This window comes from Camellia sinensis, chromosome 4, assembly GCF_055761805.1.
Source record: "Camellia sinensis isolate YWXY chromosome 4, ASM5576180v1, whole genome shotgun sequence".
Lineage (NCBI taxonomy): Eukaryota > Viridiplantae > Streptophyta > Magnoliopsida > Ericales > Theaceae > Camellia > Camellia sinensis.
Window position 1 is genome coordinate 153,260,342 of NC_138964.1, and position 18,125 is coordinate 153,278,466.

General features: G+C 36.2%; 1 protein-coding gene across 1 annotated transcript; it reads left to right on the top strand.

Annotated features, from left to right (window-relative positions):
* Window positions 1-3,121: 3,121 nt before the first annotated feature.
* Window positions 3,122-14,357, top strand: LOC114295479 (protein IQ-DOMAIN 31). Its single transcript, XM_082923741.1, is given in 6 exon segments — window positions 3,122-3,559; window positions 5,286-5,363; window positions 5,365-5,489; window positions 12,736-12,799; window positions 13,279-14,047; window positions 14,050-14,357. Coding segments are annotated over 6 exon segments (1,518 nt in total). The 5' UTR covers window positions 3,122-3,385.
* The last annotated feature ends 3,768 nt before the right edge of the window (window positions 14,358-18,125 follow it).

The following is an 18,125-nucleotide window of genomic DNA, read 5'->3' on the forward strand; positions in this document are numbered from 1 at the left end:
GCCACAGTCCATTATCAGTGATCAAGATTCACCATTCACGGGCAAGTTTTGGACAGAGTTGTTCAAGCTAATGGGATTAGCCCTCCACTTCTCTACTAGCTTCCACCCCCAAACGAATGGACAAATCGAGAAGGTGAATGCATTGTTGGAGCTATATTTGAGGCATTTTGTAAATGCCAACCAGCATGATCGGGCTAAGTTGCTTAACATAGCTCAATTCTCCTACAACTTACAACAAAGTGAGGCGACTAACCGAAGTCCATTTGAGCTAGCCACAGGACAACAACCATTCAATTCACACTCTTTGGCGACCAGCTCAACAAGGAGTCCCTTGGCCTACAAGGTTGCTAAGACATGGAATGAACAGGTAGATGCCGCACAGTCTTACCTTGACAAGGCAACCAAGAAGGTGAAAAAATGGGCAGACGAAAAGAGGCACCACCGAGAGTTCAATGTTGGAGACTTGGTGATGGTGAAAATCTCATCTAGCCAAAACAAGTTCACCCAAGGCCTACACAAAGGGCTTATACGTAGATATGATGGGCCATTTCTAATAAACAAGAAGGTGGGTAAGTTGCCTATAAGCTTGAATTACCTCAACATCTCAAACTCCACCCAGTCTTCCACGTAAGCTGCCTTAAGCCCTACTACGAAGATAAAGAAGACCCGGACAGAGGCAAGTCTAAGAGGGCACCGTTAGGCATCACGACAATTTATGACGAAGAAGTAGAGTCCGTCTTAGCAGACCGAGTGGTCCGGAGACAAAACTTTGCCCCACGTCATGAATACTTGGTGAAATGGAAGGGATTGCTCGACTATAAGGCTAGTTAGGAACCGACAGAAGCTTTATGGCAATTTGAAGAAAAGATAAAACAGTTCCATGAATAAGACGCAACGAGGGTGTCACCGTATTAGGTGGGGGGAATGTCACAGATTGATAAATTCTGATGTTGTCCCTCACTAGAAAGCCCTAAGAGGTTGTGAAAAATGCTGGAAGTTTCTAGAACTCCCTAGAGTCATGTAGAGACTTGTACATAATTGTAGATATTTGTAGATCCTTCTAGATACGTATTGTCATGACCTGACCCCAGGGACATAGGGTTGGAATCGCAACTTACTAACTTATCTTATTTGTAGCAAATTAAACTACGCAAGCGGAAGTAAAAATAATGAAATGGAAAATTTACTTCATTTTACTATTTAAGAAAACGAAAACATATCTATAGGGCTTTAATTATTTTATTATTCAGTGACCGGCCCCGAGTAGAACAAAAAGGAAGCAAAACTAAAAAAAAAAAAAAAGAAAAAAAAAGTGGTTCAACAGCAATCCATGTGCGGGTTCCATTTTGTGGGGTTATGGGTTTCCCCTACATCTCGTCATCTGAAAGGGTAACAGCTATAAGCACACAGCAGAGTAAGAAATATTATGCCAAGAGTATAAGGAATACAAAATAACCATGGATAATTAGTTAGGCTAAAATATTTACATAATTTTATTTGAAATAACAATTTATTTAAAGTGGCAGAATACTGAAATACAGAAATCATGTAAATGAATAATCATAACCATGGTACAAAATAGAACAGAGGTCACAGAAGTGACAGTCAGAACAGAGGTCAATGGATCCATGACAAACAGAGGACCACGAAGTGGCCAAATAGAGGCCAATGGTTATTTAAGTCCCCCAAGGCGTGGGACTCCCGTGGTGATACTTACAAAACATAATTGTTTATAAGATCATAGTCAAATATATACTAAAATTTAAACAAACATATCTATGGGTTTCCTTTTAAATAAATAGAGTTTAGAAAATAACCCACGTAACTGAAATATTTATAAAACATAACTTTTATTAATATAACTAATAAAATATAACTTATATAAAATAAGTTATGGTAACTCCAAACATTCGTAAAACATATAATGATAACTCAAGATATAATATAACTCACCTTAATATTGACTCTTAGCCTTATTCTACTGACACAACCCCCTGTTGTAAGTACTATAAGTTTAGTACTTACGTGCGCCTCTCTCATTTTCTTTTTCTTCCTTTCCTTCGGTTTTTCCTTCATAGGTTGTCCCACTCCTCCCTATTTTATAGGGAGGTCAAACCACTCTTACGCCGACACATGGCGAATTCAAATCCTTCTACAGATTTGATCAATCTCACATGGATACATCATTTATAACGGAAGATTTATTCTTATCTTATTAGTAGTTGTTTATGATAATTACACTTTTGCCTAATAAATTAATCCCTAATTAAATTTCACTTTATCTTATACCAACAAAAATTATTTATTTATTTTACTACCACACCCATTATTATTATTATTATTATTATTATTATTATTATTATTATTATTATTATTATTATTATTATTATTTATTCCCTCTATTTATTTACTATCTTTAACTCTAATTTGTATTATAATTTTATATTTGTGTTAATTTAGCCTCAAACAATAATCCCTAATTAATCCCATATTTGATAACCCAACGCCAAATTAGATTTATATATTTATTTATTATTATTTATTCATTTAATAATATTTCATCACATACATCCATAATTATATTTAATTATAAATATTTATGTGGTATTTAATTCGTTTAATTATATTTATACATGTTAATCTTTTCACATAAATTAGTGATTAACTTAGCCCTAAATAAATCACATATTTGATAACTACAATGACAAATACATTTACATAACACGTAAAGCTTATTTATTTTATTACTTCCATTATTATGATTCTTATTATTATTATTAAATTTTATTTTATCGCATACAATCACAAAATTAATTCTTTATAGATTATTATTATTATTATTATTATTATTATTATTATTATTATTATTATTATTATTATTATTATTATTATTTGTTTTTAATACTCATGGTTGGTTGTGGTATTAATTAAATATTTAGGGTGTCACATGTATATTCTAGAATATGAATCTAGAATAGTCCATAAGATGGAGATGGAGATGGAGATGGAGATGGAGGAAGTGTCTAGAACACTCTCCACCATTGTAGTTCTAGAACATTCTTTGTGGCCTATAAAAGGGGGAGGGCCTCATTTGCCCAAACCATCCAAGTGTATCAAAAGCATTCCAAAGCTATACAAGTGAGCATTCTCCAAGAGCGCTCTCTAACTTTCTCTAAGCTTTTTCTTGTGTGTGCAATCTTCTCCTAGCTCTCTTCCAAAAAAGCTTACTTAGGTGCAAGCAAGGAATGCTACAAGCATCTAAGGCCGCACGGTTGGATTGGAAAAACCAAGGCTGTGACACAAGGCACCGGAAGCTGATTTGGCATCAGATCCTCCTGTGGCCTCAGATTTGGCCCTGAATACCATTGCTACAAATGATAAGAAGATGGAAGAAAACAGTGAGGCTGCAAATTTACCACTTGAAAGAGAGATATTATTACCTGGGAATAGAGACTCAGATACACAAGATACCTTAGAAGTAGATGCACTGAAAGATCCCGATAGAACCAGACAAGATCAAGCCTCTACCAAGGTTCAGGCTGCTTTCAGGGGTTATTTGGTAAATTTCACTCACTCAGAGTCTCAAAGCAATAGTGTTGTTGCTGTGAAAATTTGTTGCCTTTGCTTGGTTATAGGTTTGCGTATCAATTATGGTACTTGCCCCTTTGGAACACATGTTGTTATGTCTGGGATGAATATATTATAAAACTATTTCCACTTGATTTTTGTACTAGTCATAATGGCATCTTTGTTGCACATAATTTTCCATTAACTGTATGCATGAAGTTTGTTCGATGGATGATTTTGTTGTGATACTTCTTTTACTTTGATAGTGATGAGCACTTTTTTATACATCGACTTGTCTTACTGTGGCTTATCCAAAATCATGATTCTGGTCAGTTTATATTATTATTATTATTATTATATGTTGTGATATTATGAGCAAAAAGTTCAATATTAACCTACTGTGTGTGGATAGCTATTTGATTTAGATAACTCCTTTTAAGATTGTTTCTGTGTGTGTCAATTTCCGACCACACTGGCAATCAAGCACTCAGCTGGAGAACGCTGGTAGAATAGATTAAGCCCGAACGACCTGCAACAGAAAGAAGAGATTCTGGCGGTGGTTCGTCCACCCGGGAGCACTTCGACGATCAAGTCAGTTATCTCTCAAAGATAGCAAAAATGCTTAGCTCACTATTCAGAATATAAATTGTGTACCTTAGACCCATGGGGGCACCTCCCTTTTATAGCTAATACAATCCTAGTCCCAATAGAAGCCTAGCTCTAGTGGACTTAGGATTACTGCTAATCTTGGACTCCCAGTAGGATTGGGATAAGCTCTCTAAGAGTCTTATCTTTACCCAAACTGAAGTCTTCTCTCATTTTAGGACTCTTGTCCCTTAACCGCTTATCCCGGATTTTGATATTCTCAAAGATAACCTCGGCCTAGCCGAGATCACCTTGGCGTCATGTTCAGAACACGTGGCACCTCGGATGACACGTCGGTGCCACCTCGGCCACGTCTTGTCACTCAAAAATTATGTCCCCACAGTTTCTAATCATTTTACACTCTTTATATGAGAATAATTTGGGCATACTAGATAAGGGTCTAGTAAGGTCGTCTGACTTCACCAATGTTTAAATATTTCTCAAGCAGATTTTTGGACTGTTGAGTGGCTCCTTCGAAATCCTCTATAAACGAGATCCTATTTTGTAGATTTCTACATTCTATGACACAGTCTAGCAGCAATATTGGTGTTATTTGTTTCTGCCAACCAGGGACGGAACTAGGAGAAGACTATGGTGTTTCTGTGAACATTATTGTTTGTCATAAAACTTTTTATATATATATATATATCATTTTATATATAAAATGGCCCCCAATATAAAAGATATATGTCATTTTTCTTCCATCTTGCATTCTGTTTCTATTTTACGTCAAAAAAACTTATTCATCCTATTAGAAATTGCTTCTATGGTATTTAAATTTTTTTTATTTTTATGTATACATAATTTATATATCATATATATGCACATGTATGTTTTGTGTATATGATAAAAAAAAAATTAATTTTCTTTTGGCCCCTTCAGTAATGAAATCTTGGTTCCGTCCCTATTGCTAACTGTCTGACTCTACCCCTATCACATTCAACAAGCCCTAATAGTTAACAATCTTAAGAAAATTCGTACACATTATACATGGAAAAGTTTCTTACATATGAACATTATGCTTTCATTTGTTCATAAAAATACCCCTATTAATGTAAGCATTCTATTTGAAGGCTTGTCGAGTATTTTGGACCCTCAAAGGGATAATAAGGTTACAGGCACTTGTTCGTGGGCACTTAGTGAGGAGACAAAGCTGTTTCTACTCTACACTGTATGTTGGGATTAAGTTATAGACCCTTGCTCATAGAAGAAACATCAGGTGTTCTGATGTCAGCTATGAAACACGGACATAGACACGAACACGGATGCGAGACAAGGCAATTTCCAAAAAATGGGGACAGGGACACGGACACGACGAGGGACACAGCGAATTTTATTTTATTTTATTTATTTATATATATTTTTATGTGTTATGTAGATTCATATTACATTCATCCTAAATCAAAATTAACAAACACTAACACTAACATAGTAACATTAATTCAATAAATATAACCACTACATTTAAACAAATTAATAGATCATCCATTCTCAAAAAAGTCATAATAAACGATAACAAAAACTAAGATGATACGGGAAAAACATTCAACATCCAATAATATTCTTCACAAGAGAACTAAATAAGAGAGGCAAAAAAAAAAAAAAAAAAAATTAGCCCCGCCGTGTCCCCATATCGACACGTGTGTTCCCGCTGTGTCCCCTACAAAAAAATCATTAAATTAAAGGGAGACGTTATAATAACCCTGATCCGTGATTAGCTTAAAACATATTATTAAGAGTGTTTAATGAGTAATTAAGATGGAATTCTGAATTAATTGCATGTGTATTGCATTGTTGGTGTTTATATCTGTTCATGGTAGGAATATCTTTCTGTATTTCTGTTTAGTTTTGCGAATTGAAGGCCTTGTTGGCATTTGATCATGAAATTGACTACGGTTATAAGTTATTTGGAATTTTTAGAATTTTATGGTAGGATGAATTGAAATTCGATTCAAAACGAATTAAATTAGAATCATTAATGTTCACTTAAGCTTAATTAATCAATTCTCTAGTCAAACCCATATAAGGCATAAGTGGACCCTTGACTATACTTTACACTCTCTCATTTTGTTGTCTTGAGAACAAAAACGTGAGAAGAGAGGGAGAAGAAAGCTTGAGAATTGAATTCAACAAACAAGGAAGGAAAGAGAGGGATTGCTAAACATTGGAAGAGAATTTGGAGGATTTTAGCACTCTAGAGCATAATTGAACATCTAAGGTAAGAATTCAACCTTTAGGTTTGAGTTTAAGTTATTCCATACATGAATTCTAGAGAATTAAGCTAAGTTATACAAGAATTGAGCTAATGAATTAGAAAGGAGGATAATTCCATGCATGCATACATAATTCATAGATTTTGAGTTTGAATTCCAACAATTTCATACGTGCAAGAGCTTATCTTTGTTAGACTATGAGAACTCACCATGGTTTTATACACAAACATTTCATTTGTACATGTTTTGGAAGGTTTGAATTCACGACAAATGCATGATATGTATACATATGTTCAAGTTTAGTTTTGAAGAATTCACTCGCTGTTGGGCTTTGATTTCGAGTATTGATTCTTAGTCCGTGATGTTTTACAAGTTTCCAAGTGTTTTCTCAACTTTTGGGTCCAAATGATGAGTTTTGAGGCTTTGAATTTGAAGTTTGCATCATGTTTAGCAATATGGAAATTCCAGATTCTGCTTCTTCACTCGAGCGACAGAACCTGCGCTCGAGTGACCCGTCTGTGTTTTGTACCTCTGCTCAAGCAACCAAAAGGTGGCTCGAGCATAAAATGCATGCTCCCAGAAGTTTACATGTTTTGCAACCCGCTCGAGCGAAGGCATGAGTCTCACACTCAAGCAAGCGTCGAGCGGAAAAATCAAGCAACCAGTACTTTTGCAGAGTTTGCAAGCCGCTCGAGCGACAGAGTTGTGCTCGAGTGACCACTCACATTTTGTATGTTCGCTCGAGCGAAGGAAGTTACGCTCGAGCGGGACCTCTGTTTTCAGAAAATTTTGTTAAGTGTTTCCAAGTGCATTTTAGCATCCTTCTTGCATCCTAGGCATTCCTAGGCCAAGATTAAGACATAATAATGAGAGTAAAGGCTAAAAACACACTAAGAACGAAATAAAATGAGTTATGTACAATCCAAGCATGTGTTTTAGTATATGTATCTGTTATGTTTGTGTAGGTCACGCGCCGTGAACTGTTGGTCCATTGGTTTACTATCAAGCTATCTGTGAGTAATAACTTAGTAAAGCTATGCTCAATATGAAATATTTTCTGAATATTATGATATGATATAAACTGTTTTTGAATGGTAGAAAAGAATGTGTCGTGATTACATGAATGATGATCCATTTCTTTAAAATGTAATTGTGGTATCTTTAGTAGAGGCCCTTGTCCAGGAAAATACTGTGGCTTATGGCCATAAGGCCCTCGCCCGGGAAAAACAATACCATGGCCCACGTATGAGATATGTTACCCAGTACCAAAGATTCCAATGTGGAACTTAATATGCTTGACTAAAGAGATATGTTTAATGCTAACGGATACACCACTCATGCTATGAATATGTTTATGACTCTGTTTCTGATACAAATATGCTTATGTTTCTATTCAATAAGAGATTTGAAAGTTATATCTGTGACGGACATCATTCATTAAACCTCTTTACTCTGTTATTATTCACTTGGCTTCTACTCACTATTTATATTATGTATGTAGGTGACCAGGTGCGTGACCAGGCTTAGAGTTGATGACCTGGCGTCTCAATTTTGTCAGCCAGCCGTTGTGCCTCCGAGGAGGTTCCCTTTTATCAGCGGGTCAAGTCTAAATGGCTTATGTTTAAGACTTTGTCTTCTTTTGGGTATAAAACAAGTTTTGTTCATCTATACACTGGGCTAAGTCCCACTTTTGTTTTATCTGTATATGAGAGTGATGCACGACTAACGTAAATATATATAATGTCACATGTGTGTTATTAAAGTTTTAAATTTCTATCATATACACATCATCATAGCTCTATGGACAATGTGTTTTATATATTTGCTTCTGCAGCTGTAGACACCCCATTTTTGACCGTCCTTAAGACTTGGACGTCATCGTTTGAACACTCAATGATTACCCTTGTTTGTGTTCGTCTTGAGTTCTCGGAGGTTTCGGCTACGCGCCTTACCTCAAGACCTCTCGACTTGTTTGTTTTGTGTTTGGTTTTGCATCAAACACTTGTTGTTTTGCTTCTGAGGATGGGAAATAGCTTGTAGGCCATCCTCACACCTCACCGGCCATGGCTTGAAGCCACCGGCCTTGTTTCCTTGCCACCGGCCATTGGTGATGGTCGGTCGGCACTATTGATGGTCGATCGACATTGTGTTTGGTCGGCCGGCCACTGTTTTTGATCAATCGGCTACTTTTCCTGGCTGAGACCTTTTCTTGAAGGAGCTTGACCCTTTTGATCCTTTTTTTTAGCTTCTTGAGGAAGCTTGAACCCTTTTTAGCTTCTCCAGGAAGCTTGATCCTTTTTTTAGCTTCTTGAAGAAGCTTGAACCTCTTGACCCCTTTGTCTAGCTTCTCCAAGAAGCTTGGCCCTTTTGTTCCAAGCTTCTAAGAGAAGCTTGGCCTTTTTGCTCAAAGCTTCTAAGAGAAGCTTTGCCCCCTTGGTTTCTCTATAAAAAAAGGGCCTCTCCTCCCCTTTAGGGGGTTAGAAAAATCTGATATATAGGATATATATATCACTCCCTCTCTATATCTCCCTCCCTCTCTACATTTGTGTGAGTTAAAGGGTTCAAAAGGGTCTAGTTCTTGCACATTTACACTACAACTCTTGGCCTAACGCCTCCATCATCAACCTAAGGAGCTTAGAGGCCATTTTCAGAGGCTAAGGGACTATTTTTTTGGACCAAGAGGCTGCTGTCCCCTTTTGGCTACAAAGGTAACTCCTTTTCCCTCTTTATTTTCTGTTTTTGCACACACTTTTAGCTTATCTTGCTTGCTATTTTGAGCTTTGTGTATAACATAAAAAAGTTCTTTTTTTGTGTGTTTAAGATACTTCATTAAGGTCACTTTTGTGTTTGGGGTCGTTTACCCCCTCTTAGGCCTTGTTTGGCCTCATTTTTGTGTGCTTTTGGTGAGCTTCGGGACCGCCTTGTTTGGGCCTCCTCACCACTGAAATCTTGAGGCATTTCAGTGGTGAGGATGGTGGTTTGAGGTCCTAAAAAGGAGAGGGCCATCCCCCCTCCTTATGGTCTTGATTACTTGCATTTTTGGCCTAACAAAGGAGCTCCTATTTGCAAGCTTCCAAGCTTTATTTCCAGCATTTTTTAGTGAGTTTTAGGACCCCCATAAGTCATTTCCAAATCTGGTTTTTCCATGTTAAGTGTCCTTGTTGCATGTGTAGAGTAACCCTCTTATTGGCCTTTCAAAGGAACACATCTTTCTTGCATGCATGGACCTTGTTTCCATGGGTTTTTGGGGCTTATTTGACATACCATGTTACTATTTTTAGCTGGTTTGATGAGCTCTCACATGCTTCATATAGGTGTAGTGTAAACCATGCTTACTAGCCTATGTTGCATGTTGTTTTGGCCAAGCATGCTAGCTTATTTTGGCTACATTTCATACATGTTTTAGCATTATTTTGGGCTGCATGGGGACTGTTTGGGGCTATTTTCATCATTCGAGTACCGCTTTGCATGTTTATAGTGTATTGCATTTCACTAGCTTTAGTGCTTGAGTCCTTAACAATGCATTACATGAGTGTTTGCATGCTTTTGAGTCATTTTGGAGTCATTTGGCATGCCATTTCAGATCTAGAGCATGCACCATTGTATGCCATATTCCCTCCTTGCCATGCTTTGGTAGAGTTGCATTCTTGTGACTTAAGCTTGGTTAATGCATTGTGCATGCATTCCATGTATTTTGTTGCCTCACTTGCATCATTATGGCCACTGATTTTGGCATGTTTGCGAGCTATCCATGTTAGTTTAAGTCCATCATCGCATGTTGTTGCATGCCATATTTATTTACATGTTTAGGTTGTGTGCCTATTACATATTAAATGCATTGCATAATCATGTTGCATTAGCCTTGCTTGCATGCTTAGGTTGCATTGCATTGCATGTGCATGCATCCCTTGCCTCTTGATTAAGCATGATAGAGATTTGGGCCTTTGATGTGTTTTGTGTGTGCATTTCATTTGATATTGAAGTTGCACACTTGGCTTTTGGGCCATCACGCATTGAAATGCGCGATTGGTGGTCTGAGAATCGAGCACCATACCCCTTTGAGTCACAAACATGATAAGGGATGTGGTGGTGCACACATTTGCTTGAAATGCATTGCCATGTCATGTTTTGCCCTCTGCTGCTGTCAAAACAGGTTCTGCAGGAAGCTTTGGCCGGCCGGCCATCTATACTGCCGACCGGCCATCCATTGTTGGCCGATGGCTTTACAGATGGTCGATGACCATCCGGACATGGCCGATGGTGTTCCGTCTTAGCCGGTGGTGTTCCACAGTGTCCATAGAGTGCTCCCTGGGGCTTGTGCAATTTTCAGAGGAGCAGAGCAGGGAAAACAGAGGCAAACTTGTGCATGGAGTTGGATTTCCGAGCAAACTCGAGCACGCGCGCATTGGATCCTCTTCTCGAGGCCTTTACTGCTTTCTTAGCTTAGTTAATTTACTTAATTAATTAGGTGGTCTGTAATAATTAATTAGCTTGTAGATTAATTAATTGGTATTATTCTTTTGGTCCCTCCGAGTGAGGGCAATTGTGTAATAAGTGTGCGTGAGTGTGTGTATGTCTCCCAACCCCACGTCTTTCTTCCCTTTTATTTACTAGCTTTCGATGGTTAGTCTAGGGCATGTTTCAATTAGCATACAATATGATAGCACGTTTGCATCCATTCATTCGTTTTGCATGCACCGGGCTCGGCGCATCATTCTAACTGCATTTGTATTCCGATTCCAAATTGAATATGTGTTAGTTGTAGCATTTCATATGTCATTATAGATTAGCCAAGCCCATCTTAGTTGCATTTTGCATGTGTTGCATTAGCCATCTTAACATGAACTAGGATCATGCATATGACTACTAACTAGTTTCTATTTTGGCTCGGAGTACTCGGTAAGTTCTTATGCTTTAGCATCCTTGCATGTATGTGAGTGTTGCCATGACAGCATACTTACCATGAGGCTAGCTGCTTATGTGATATAACTGCTTGAGTTCTTGTGGATGGAGGTTAAATTACCTAAATTGGAATAATGCACTAAAACTGTGAGTTTTAAGCCCACTAGATAGTGGCAAAATCATCTTTTCTAACGCCCACTTGAGGGTGGCAAAACTTGCATTTTTAGCCTACTTGCGAGTAGCAAACCATTTTCAAAACAAGCATTAAATGTTTTGTTCCAATTTAGGCGATTTGGTCTATACTTGTTTGTTGTGCGCATAACATAGTAATTCTAGGCTAATAACCGGAATAAGAACACATAACGTTTTCAAAAACAGATATCATGGTTAGTAGAGGCCGATCTTCGGATCGGGCGAGAGGGGGTGCTCATAGCTGACCTTCCCCAATCGTACCCAAGCTTCCGAGCCGAGGCAACTTTGGTGATGACGGACACGTGGCCTTTGGCACCGAGTCAAGGTTTCCTAAATTCCCCCATAAAAAATATTTAGGCGGCGACTCTGTATCTGGCAAAGCGGTCCATGTTTGGCACTTCTTTCAAAATCTGTTTTTCTCAAAACAATTTGCCGGATTTGGACTCTTTGGTTCAGATTTAGGACCGTGACAATTTGAGAGTCCGAACTGTAGTGAACCCAAAACAAACAGTACAGAACTCGTCCTCCCGGGACGTTCGGGGACGTCTACAGCAGCCCATAATTATATATTTTTCTGTTCAGAGGCCTTTGGTAATCACAGGATTACTGGCCGATTACGACACTAAACCTATAGAGGCGGATTTGGGTCATGACATACGCCATTTGGCGTGTCCCGTATGTGTACCCATGTCGAACACCACCACAACACTGATTTTGGAGTGTCCATGCTTCATAGGATGTCAGCCTTCAAGTGCAAAAGAAGTGCATTATTGTGAAACCTCTAGTAAGCTCTTCAAAGACATTGCTACTAGTTCATTACTTACCCGTATTGGCATGAAAATTTGGTCATCATTTGCTAAAGTCCCTTGCTATTACTTTTGGAAATGTTAAGTGTCTATGTTTGATATTTGTGAAAAGTTCATGGTGCAAATAGTGAAATTCTTTGGGCAGAAGTCAACCTACTTGGGCGATTTTAAGTCAATCTATCTAAATGCACCATGAATTGTGTCCCTAAGGAGTTTTGAAGTCTCAATATCTCTAAATGCAATCTAATAGAGCCTATATTATAGATTTAATAGAAGAAAATTGAAAAATCAATATATTGCAGGCCTTGCCAAGAGTGGCATCATTGTTTGTACCTAGTGGATCAATTATGTCTACAAGTTTACAACACAAACCTATGCCTGCTTCTTCTAAGTGCTCATATTTTATGCAGTAGTTCTAAGTGCAGAGAAATGGAAATGGGTTTGTGTTATGTAGTAGCAAATGTAGAACTTTTGGTAAATTTACATGCCATAGACATTAAGTTGTTGAGCCAAGGTTATACATTAAATTCCTTTTTTTCCAGGTACATCTTGTTGAAGTAGTAAGTTTGTTGCACGCCTCAATTCTATCATGCATGTTTATATGCATCTTTCAATCAGGAGAGAAAATTTGTGGACCACATTGGAGTTAACACATCTGCGAAGGTAGCAAAGTTGTCAGCAAATACTTTTGTTCATTAGGTAAGCTCTGCATTATATCATGAGTGAAGATATGGTTGTGGATGTTTCTTTCTCCTGAACTAGCCATAGATAGAATTATCTGTTGCACACCTCATAGTCGAGTGTGAGGGAAGTTTAAATTTGAATAGCAATAACTAGTTGGCTGCATGTTCCCATCTCAATTGCATGTTTGCCACTTGATCTCTGCTTTGTACCCCTTTGGTTTTATTTGGCACTGACTACCTCATTATTTATTTATTTATTGTCTTTTATAGCTTCTTGCTTCATCACCCATTGTGCCTTTGTGCCACCAGTATGATACTACCGAACCGAATTCAGTCCTAAACTGGCTAGAACGGTGGTCAGAATCCCACTTGTGGGAACCGATTCCCCAGCTAAAGAAAGTTCCTGGCTCAAAATCCCAGAAGAAGCAGGGTAACCCCCAAACTGTTGACACTGAAACAGGCAAGGTAAAGCAGGGCTTTCGGAGGAACCCTCATTCGAACCTTGATCACATCTTAACAAAATCCACCTTTGAAATTGAGAAATTAAGATGTAGCTTCCGGAAAGTTTCAAGCCATCCAGCAGAATCAGTGCAGGAACATCCACAAAATGAACTTGAGAAGGTCAAACGCAATCTGAGAAAGATTCAAAACCCTAATACAGAGGGCACCGTTCAGTCGGAGATTGACATTGAGAAGCCAAAATGTGGACAGGAGAGCATTGGTGATTCCACTGAGAAGATAAAGAAAGAATCAAGTGCCAGAGTGTCCAAACAGCCTGATATAGAAGCCACTCTGGAAACATCAGTAGTGAATGAGACAATTGATTATTTACATAATGATCAAACTCCAATGGAACCCCAGCTTTTAGAGAGTAGTGGTAAAGATGAGACTATTCTTGCAAGAAACAGGGAGTTAAGCTCTAGAGAAAGTCTAGCTATCGATGAGAGCCAGAAATCTCCCAGGAAGGTTTCTTCCTCAGCAAAGCATGAACATTCGGAGAATGGGTTGCAAAACAAACCAACATTGCCTAGTTATATGGCAGCAAAGCGAAACTGAGAGCGCAAGGCTCTCCAAGGCTTGGCCAAGATAGTGTTGAGAAGCAAAATCTCACTAGGCATTATTCTTTGCCACCTTCAACTAACAGCAAACAACTTCACCATCACCAAGGGCATAGAAACCAATACAAGCAAGTGGCAAAGTTGGAAACAAAAGCGACAAATCTTTGTTGTCATCTAGAGATGGAAATGGTAAGAAATGATAGATCTCATCGAAACTCAATTTTGAGTCTTCCCAAGGATAGTTATAGCGTGTTTCATTTCTGTTTTTTGTCTTTTGGAAGAATTCCATGAAGCATTACCAAGAGTCATCCTGTTTAGCTGACTTGAAACACTTACTGTTAGGGTTAATTCGCTGATATAATGTTCCAATCTCGTGCGCTTTGGCTTCCATAGTAACCGTTAAAAAAAAGTTTCAATCTTGTTCTTACAAATTGAAGTGCAACATCTCAACCTTGATTGGGGTAGACCAGTCAACTTGAACAGATATAGTGTGGTCAATCTCTGATAGGATACTGTTTCTGGGATCTAGAAATCGTCATCCACTTGACAGTTTCTATCTATTAAACCAATTTTCTAGATTGGACATTTCCTGTTGAAAAGCCCTAAATTAAAATTGTCCCGTTTTATCTAATCCTTGAAAGTTGTTTGCTTGTTTTACTCTTAGCATTTTTTAACAGTAAATCCGGTTATTCTTTTTGGTTTCAGCCAAGGCTATCCAAGCAGAATGGCGACGATTTTGAGGAAAATCAGGGTCCAAAAAGGTTCCTGTAAGGAGTTAAAAAGTCCATCGCCACTTCGAGGTTTGTCTTGGTGGTGTATAATAATGTTGTAGAAAGAAACCATCATATATTGACCTGTGCAAGTCTGTAACTAGGCATGTGGTGTACCAAAAGCCATTCCGGGTTTTTCTCTGCATTTGAGGTGTTTTGAGCGATGAAGGTGTATATTGCAGGCTTGCGTCGTGCCAAACTTTTGATTAAATTTAGGAGTGGTTTAGAATGATTTAAATAAGTGTACTTTTTAATTTTTTTTATCAAATATGGATTAGGTATAGGTTAAGTTTGAAGTGATGTATTAGAAAGGTGATATGAGTTAAATAAGATAATGTGACTTAAATAAAATATTGACTTTTTAACTTTTTTAAATCATGTCAAACAAGGCCTTATTCTAAAAAACTGGTTGGTGTTGATGTGATTCTGGGCTTTCTGTGGAATGAATCTGTTCATTATGCATTCGTCTGCTGGGTGATCTTTGATTCTTGTACGTCCCAATTTGATTATTAAAGTGAATAGTTAGTAATTTACTATGGGGCTGTTGTTCCAGTTTATAGGAGCTAAAGCTAATTATAGCTCACTTTACTATTTTAATTTGAGTCTGTATCATATTATTTGGTGCAATTTTTGTTAATAATTTATTAGGTAAAAATTATTTAAATAAATTAAAAAAAAAATTGATTATCAGGAAGCAATACTTTTAGTTTTACTTTTTGATTATTAATTTTTAACTTATAATATGAGATTACATTTTTTTTTTGGACAAAAGATTAGAGTTTCCCCAATGGTAATACCAGTTTTAATGTGCAAAGGAAAGTACGGATGGAAAAAAAAAAAATTTAGTAAATTGCTGCTGTTTTACTACCAAAAAATTTTGAATTATAGAATTTTGAATTGTAGAAGTTTCTATAGAGATCACTTGAAGGTTGAAGGTTTTTTTTTTTTTTTTTTTTTTCCTTTCACGTTTTTTTTTTTTTTTAATAACAAATTCAGACATAGTCAAAATGTCAACTTCTTTAATTGAAAGTAATCAAAACATTTTTTTATATTTATATTTACAATTTTTTTGAAAATTGTAATCATAACGACGAGGCGACCTTTTCTAATCATCACCCACCTACAGTCATCAACAGCCACCTTCCTCCATTGGCAATATCACCTCTTAATGTAATTAATCACCTTCAGCTGTCACCCCCTCCTTCTTCTTCTTCTTCTTCTTCTTCTTTTTTCAATACAAAAATAAATATATAAATAGTTTACTTCACATATTCATGTCTCTTAACAGTTCATTTGTAAAAGAAATTCACTGCATCTACATCGGAGTCAAAACTAAGGCCTTCTACATGCTCTAAGCGCTAAAAAATATATTTAAATCCAAAAAACGAAAAAGACTATGAAAACTCAAATTCATACTTTGAGCTAAGAATTTGAGGTAGCGTTAGTAGAGTTTTCTAATTATAATTTGAGAATAGAGTTATATTTTGAATTTATGAGTTTTAGAATTATGATTTAAGTGTAGAAAATTTGTTTAATTATGATTTTTTAATAGAATGTTGAATTGAGTTTTAAATTGAATGTGAAATTAAGTTTTGAACGTTTGATGTGATATGTGAAGTAAGAAAATTTGTTTGGTTATAAGTTTTTTTATGAGTTATCAAAAATTAATTCAAAAAGTTATAAATCATAATCAAACATACAATTCAAAACTCGATTGAAATTTTTAATCAACATTCATAACTAAACTCTTTTTAAAATTCAATTCAAAAAATGAATTAATAAATTTTTTTTTCAATTAATTTTTTTTGAAATATTTTTTTTTCAATTAATTTGTTTTTTCAAATAATTTTTTTCAATTACTTTTTTTCCAAATAATTTTTTTTGAAATAATATTTATTGCAATTATTTTTTTTCAATTATTTTTTAAATTAATTTTTTCCCAATTTATGTTTATAATTAATTTTTTTTTCAATTATAATATGTATGATCCCATTGTCATAAAATAATAAAAAATAAATATAAATATTTTAGACCGGAATAAACATATATTTTTTGTTTATGTGTGTTAAATTAAACAATAAATATTATGTTCAAACCAAACGCGTTTGTAATTTATATTTTTTTAAAATAAATAAAAACTAATTAATAAAATTTTTGTAATTAGAAATCAAAAATAGAAATGTTACCAAACGCTACCTAAACATTTTTTCATTTGTTAAATTTATCACTTTTGTGAAAAATCCGTGAACCTATACCGTTGTCTTCACCTTCATTATTGTACTTCACCTGTCAATTGCACCCGTGAAGGTCTTACCCGTGAAGTGGAAGTACCATCAATAATATTAGTATGTGATTTATTTGAGATTGAAATGACCACATTACCCCTCTTTCAGTGAATACTAAATTCATATGTTAGAAAAAAAATAAAAAGGACAACATGGTAATTTAACTCATATTCTGCGAGCCATCAACCCTCTACAAAACCTCAATTGGTCAGCTTTGATAAAAGAAAAAAGAAAAAAAAAACTAAAATAGTTAGTCAACTTTCGATCAAAGTTTAAAAAATAAATAAATAAATAAATAAAATAAAAAGGCAAAACTCAGCAGTATGTTTTTGACCATTTGTTTGATCAGGGCTCTTTATAACACTCTGTTGACCAACAATTTCACTTCACAACTTTCAGCAACACCATCTTCATTCCAACAACTTTATTACTTCACAACTTTTACCAACTTCTTCATCATTTTCATTGAGATTCATTATTCAAATGATATCAAAATAGTATCAATACCCGAACGATACAACCACCGTCTCCACTACCTACCTCAATTAATTTCACAATCAATTAATTTCAAAAATTCAGTTTATATTTTTACAATTCATATTCGTGTAAAATAAGGGACCAAAAGCTTTGATCAAAGGTTCTTTCAGATCTGTTCACAATTTCAGAGCTGTAGAAGTAAGCCGAATAGTTCAGCAAACAGGTCAACCCAGCGGTCAACCGGTGGGTCATCTGGCCAGACAACCGGTGGGTCATTCGACAGGTCAACCAGCCTCGCCTATTCCAGCTTCCAGCAAGTCTCAATCTGAGGCTAAGCTTTGGCTATCTGTTTCAACCCGAGGCTATTTCAGCTTCCAGCAAGTCTCAATCCGAGGCTAAGCTTTAGCTATCTATTGCTTACCTTTTGCACACCATTTTCATACATTTTACTATATATTTTTGTTACCTTTTGCTATCCTTTTGCTTACGTTCATAAGTCATGCTGAGAATAAAAAGAGCCAGACTAG